Raw genomic sequence first — 6000 nt, forward strand, 5'->3', positions numbered from 1 at the left:
CGCTTAAAGTTCGATGACAGTTATATTATGAGTTTATTTGTTTTGATGTACCAAAGGAGTTCGGAGTCCCGGATGAGATCGGGGACATGACGAGGAGTTTCGAAATGGTCGAGACGTAAAGATCGATATATTGGACGACTATATTCGGACATCGAAAAGGTTCCGAGTGATTCGGGTATTTTCAGAAATACCAGGGAGTTACGGGAATTCGTATTGGGCCTTAATGGGCCATACGGGAAAGGAGAGAAAGGCCTCAAAGGGGGGCCGCACCCCTCCCCATGGGCTGGTCCGAATTGGACTAGGGAGGGGGGCGCCCCCTTCCTTCCTTCTCCTTTTCCCTTCTCTTTCCTTCTCTCCTACTCCTACTACTTCGAAGGGATCCTAGTTCTACTAGGAAAGGGGCGTGCCATAGAGAGGGCCGGCCCCTCCCCTCCTCCACTCCTTTATATACGTGGCCAGGGGGCACCCCATAGACACAACAATTGATCTCTTGATCTCTTAGCCATGTGCGGTGTCCCCCTCCACCATAATCCACCTCGATCATAATGTAGCGGTGTTTAGGCGAAGCCCTGCGTCGGTAGAACATCATCATCGTCACCACGCCGTTGTGCTGACGAAACTCTCCCTCAACACTCGGCTGGATCAGAGTTCGAGGGACGTCATCGAGTTGAACGTGTGCAGAACTCGGAGGTGCCGTGCGTTCGGTACTTGATCGGTCATATTGGGGCACACGCCTCCTTCCCCACGATGGGGATTGGCATGGAATGCTGGTATGCGCCATTTATGGCCGCCGGGTGGCGTGATGACGAAGAGCATGGAGCTCGATCTTGGGTTTGCCCATCGACCTGATTTGAAGATGGCGGTCCTCTCCCTCATTCATCGGTCTTTCCTGCCGGCCTGGGATGCTCGCGACCTCCTGTTTGTCCGGATCCGGTTGTTGGTTTGGGCATTGGGGTTGGGGGATTTGAATCAGACGAAATCATTAGATATTTTATTTCTGTCGTTGCGCGTAATTCTTTAGCATGGTGGTAGTAATAATTTAAATCTTTTGGGCGACTGGGTGCTCCTACAGTAAGGGCATAGGAAGCTTTTATGCATTGGATGGTCTTGTGGCAAGGAACATAGTTCACCCTTCTACAACGTTTAAGCTTTCCCCATGGAGAATTTTTCTTTTTTTGGGCATGACAATTCAAAGATTTGTCCTTGATTATATGCCTCTTTATGGTTTAATAGTTATGTGAACCATATATATGTAGGTGCGTATCCGGGGCAAAATTGAATACCCCTGTTAAGATCCAATAGTTGTGTTCAATTGTGCCATGGTTAATTACCTTTTAAGTTTAGGGAAAAAGAATTAATTATATGTATTATACCAAAGATCAATAATTAAGAGGCTTCACTCTATGTGATGAATATCACCACTATATGGTGCTCTATATCGGTTCGGTTCCAAAATGTACACATCTTTATAACTTGTACAACAAAAGTACACAAGGCACAATAACGGCAATGCCAACATCCAAGATCATGCATCATGGGTGCGGCCACGCTTGCTTGGCTAGTTAAATACGCAAATCTACTTTATAAATACAATAAAAACTAAAAACAAATCAAAAATGTAGCAAAATAATTATACTAGTGGACAACACTCAGGTCCTTGCTAACTCCTCTTTTTGTCTTATAATATAAGAACGTTTTTCAAGCTAACGGGACGGAGGTAGTACTCACCGGCTACTTTATAAATTGATCAACATGCACACGATTTTATCGGTGAGGTGCCATTAATTAACTAGGCACTAATTGTTCGACCACCATCGACGGTGATGACCTGCCCAGTGACGAAGGATGCCGCTGGCATGCAGAGGAATGACACCACTGCAGCCACGTCCTCTGGCTCGCCTACCCGCCGCATCGGAACCTTCGCCAACTCCTTCTCTAAAATGTCGGGTGCGACCTGTTCCACACACAAATGATCAGTTCTCCAAATGATTAGTTTCTTAGAAAAACCGATACTAAAGAGTTGTGTAGTAGGATTCTGCGAACTCGTCGTCTCTAATCACCAGTACTACCTCCGTCTAGATGAATAAGTCAGTCGCGTAGTTCTAGATCATCGATTTGAGAAATTAAATATGTGTTATATGTAACAAAAAATATATATTTAGAAACTACGCCCGTGTAGAAATCTAGTGATATACTTTTCATGACATACAACATATATTCAATTCCTCAAATCGATGACCTAGAACTATGCGAATGACTTATTAACTTAGACGGAGGTAGTACTATACACGTAAAAAGGTCATAACTCATAACTAATTTGGTTAAATAGTTCTGATTGTGTATTTTCTTTAATGTACTTTTAAAAAGACACGGTCGGTGCATACACTGTTTAACATGCCACTCTTGGTCACGCCCGGGGCAACGCAATTCACTCGAACTTTGTTCTGGGCCCACTCGGTAGCAAGGCTCCGCGTGAGCTGGTTGATCCCTCCTGCATGTCAGGCGGTAAAATTAGAGGCAAAAAACATATGTGAGTTTTATGCCTAAGTTGAAATTTGGATCAAGTTCTGGTTATGGCGATGAGCACCTTCAATTAGAGCTTCTTTGAGTATTTATTTTCACAAATAGTTAGATTGGATAGTTAAAATGTTGTAGTGCGGTCGTCTCGAAAGAACATCGTCGTATGAGGCATGCAAAGACTCAAATTTTCAAAATAATCAATTGACTGTTGGTATCTAGAAATATTGAGATTGAACACCTAAAATCATGCATGTGAATTTGTATCGAGAAATACAACATTCATTTTTTGGACCTTACAAATATATTAAATGAAAACATGACCTCTGTTTTGGACATTGACATGATCTTTAAAGTACGAATTAACCCACTATTTTTTAAACTGTCATCATTTCAAAGTTTCATTTTTAACATGGATGGATGATGTAATTTTGAAGTATCCCTCTGACTATTTATCGAGATAATAATAGTACTGGAATTTCAGAAGTAGGAAAACTGGAGGGAATAGCGCATACTACCTTTTGTGATACCGTAAAGTGCGTAGCCCGGGAACCCAAGCGTGCCCCCAATGGAGGATATGTTGACGATGCTACCTCCTCCGGCGATGGAGGCCCCGAGGAGCAAGGGGTGCGTGAGCTTGCTGAGGTGGAAGCACGGCTCTAGGTTGGTCGACATGAGGTGCGTGTACTCCTCCGATGTGCACTCCACTGCCGCCTTGGCAAGAGCCTGCGCCGCGTTGTTCACCTGAATATGTACAATAGGAATGGTCAGCCCCGTAAAGTGTAAAACCTATATGAACCTCTTTGGATTGGGTGGAATTTTAGAGCCCAATTGCAGTCTCTGGACGGCTGGCCTGATCTCAATCTAAACTTAATCAGGTTGAACATACGAACTCTGGAGATTTTAGACTAGTCATGGGTAGTAAGATTAGCATATGTTACTACTCTATATTACTATCTTGGAGTAACATATGTGTGGTGTCATGTAATATTTTATTTATTAGGTTGTAGACTCATCTTGTCTTGTTATATTTGATGTTGCAATAACTAACTATGTTATCACATACCCATATTCCCTCATTAATTACTCGTCACATTCTCCATCTATTTTGCCTAGAGATATGTGATTTTACCATCTATCTATGTTACTCCTATTGTAAGTACTCTCAGAAAGAGGGCCAAGTACAAGTCCATGTAGTTATTATTAGTTACCAGTATGTCGAGCTTGGCGTCGAAGACTTGCTTGACCGTCTCCACGAGCTGCTCCCTCTGTGCGCGCAGGGAGACGTCGCAGACGGAGACGGTGACCGGGAGGCCCCTGGCCTCCCACCGGCGGCGGCACTCCTCCAGCTCCGCCGCGCTCCGGGCGCACGTGTGTACCCGCGCCCCGTGCCCCGCCAGCTCCTCCACGATCGCGTGGCTGCGTTGCATCGATCGACACCATGATGCCACAGAAGCACATGAGTATACGTGTACATAGCATGTGTGTACGTAAGAAGGTTATATAGAATTGCGCACCCGATCCCTTTGCTGCCGCCGGTGACGAGCGCCGTCGCGCCGGCCAGGCTCCACCTCGCCTCCCTGCTCATGCCACCGGCCGCCATCTCTCTCTCTCTCTCTCTCTCTCTCTCTCTCTCTCTCTCTCTCAGGTGCGGGTGCGGGTGCGGGTGCGTGTGCGTGTGCGCGTGTTCTGATACCTTGTGTCGTGGAGTAGCAAGAAGATATCCTCGTAAGTCGACTAGGGCCGTACGTAGCGAGAGTGCACTCGCCCCACACGTAACGTAGACCCTGTGTGTGGCTGTCTGGCTGAGACGCATGTTCCACAAGGAGAGCAGAGTGTCCAATCGTACGTACGTATTTGCCTACTGTACGCATGCCACAAGGCCCACAACCACACACTGGCACGCACTGCGGCACTGGTACCTAGTACCTCGCAGAACGCAGAGGATAACACGATAAGTCCAGACAGTGTACGCGTCGTCCTATCACGTTCACATCACGCTCCATTTTCTTTTTTTGAGGGGCACATCACGCTCCATTTTGGAGCTGCACTTAAGCCACCAATGCGTTCTTGTCATATATGTGGGCCGGGCCACATCGTCAGGCAGCGAAGTACTAGCTCTCTACAGGATTGTCTCAAAAACAAAAACAAAAAAGCTCTGTACGCGTCAGGCAGTGAACTCATCTTGTCGCTTTTTTCCCACGAGCTTCTCGAATGTTCAACCTTCATCAAATTTTCCACCGGCATCATGCACATGAGCATCTTGCAAAAAAAGTTTTTTTTTTTGAAATTTATTTACTACTCCCTTTGTCCCAAAATCCTTGTTTGTCTAAACTAGTAGTGAACTCGTCTTCGGATTTTTGCCGTGAGCTTCTGGAGTGTCCAAACTTCACAAAAAAAAAGGTTTTTTCTTTTTCCTTTTGAATTTGTTTATTACAACTCCATTTGTCTCAAAATTCTTGTCTTAGATTTGGCTAAATGCGGATGTATCCAGCCACACGTTTTAGTGTTAGATCCTTCCATATCGAGATAAATCTAAGATACAATTTTGGAATGGAGGTAATATTTCAAATGATTTTACTGTTCACACCCGGGCTCATATATTTTACTGTTCACACCCGGGCTCATATGAGCCCGGGTGCAAAATAGCCGCATCCTTAGACTGATCATGTTCATGTTAAGGTAACATTCAAAATCAAAAATTATTTTATTATTATCTACATGCTTGGAGATGATCAGACATTAAACTTAGGGACGCTGATATGTTCTAGGCATATTTATTAAAAAAATTGTTTCCTGTTACAATCATACTATATTGTATAGTTTGGCACCACCTTTTATTATTATTTTGACTAACCTATTAATTCATTGTCGAATGAAGTTTTAGTTTTTTGTCGCTTTCAAACTTTTTAGAAAAACAATTTTCAGGAGAGCAAAAATATCAGAAAAAATATGTCGGTGATTGTTAAGTCCAAAAGGTACAAGGAAGCACCAGAGGGCTGGATGGTGATGCCCGTGAGCCCCACGTGCCCCTAGCTCGCGGCTAGGGGTGCGAGCCAGGGCTGCATGGGTCTCATAAGCACCTTCCACCACCTATTGACGCCCCTGGTTTTATATTGGCCCAAAACCCTATGTCATATTTATCGAGGAATTTTTCTGCCATCGAACTTCTCTATTCTGCAGGCTCTAATCGATCTATAAATTACAAAAAGGAAGTACCATTTTTCTCAATACGGAATTCTTGCCTGCGATCCATTCTGGAGGTTTTTTCTGCACTCTGTCGGCGGGGGAATTCATCACGGCAACCATCTACATCAACGTTGCTGCCACTACCAACTAGATGACAATCTCTGCCTTGTTTTTCTATACAATGATCACATGAGCTGTCCTACATTGATTTTGATATATCTAGTGTAATCTTTATGATGTGTTCTTTGTGGTGTGATAAATTATCATTTTATGATCAGATTTATCTATGTTATT

At 44.2% G+C, this 6000-nt stretch overlaps 1 protein-coding gene across 1 annotated transcript; it reads right to left on the reverse strand.

The window, feature by feature from the left end:
* Positions 1-1442: 1442 nt before the first annotated feature.
* LOC123062902 (noroxomaritidine/norcraugsodine reductase) lies at positions 1443-4295 on the reverse strand. Its single transcript, XM_044486585.1, has 5 exons — positions 4035-4295; positions 3729-3936; positions 3036-3261; positions 2385-2491; positions 1443-1954 (listed from the first exon to the last, which is right to left on the reverse strand). The coding sequence occupies exons 1-5, from the start codon at positions 4118-4120 to the stop codon at positions 1790-1792; spliced, it is 792 nt and encodes a 263-aa protein (XP_044342520.1). The 5' UTR covers positions 4121-4295; the 3' UTR covers positions 1443-1789.
* Between the last annotated feature and the right edge of the window lie 1705 nt (positions 4296-6000).

The sequence above is a fragment of the Triticum aestivum genome, chromosome 3A (genome assembly GCF_018294505.1).
Source record: "Triticum aestivum cultivar Chinese Spring chromosome 3A, IWGSC CS RefSeq v2.1, whole genome shotgun sequence".
Classification (NCBI taxonomy): Eukaryota; Viridiplantae; Streptophyta; class Magnoliopsida; order Poales; family Poaceae; genus Triticum; species Triticum aestivum.

Coding starts and splice junctions, on each gene's coding strand:
- LOC123062902 (XM_044486585.1), bottom strand. CDS start 4,120: ATGGCGGCCGGTGGCATGAGCAGGGAGGCGAGGTGGAGCCTGGCCGGC. Junction 3,262..3,728: donor ACGCCAAGCTCGACATACTG/GTAACTAATAAT, acceptor GTACATATTCAG/GTGAACAACGCGGCGCAGGC. Junction 1,955..2,384: donor AGAGTGGCATGTTAAACAGT/GTATGCACCGAC, acceptor TGTGTGGAACAG/GTCGCACCCGACATTTTAGA.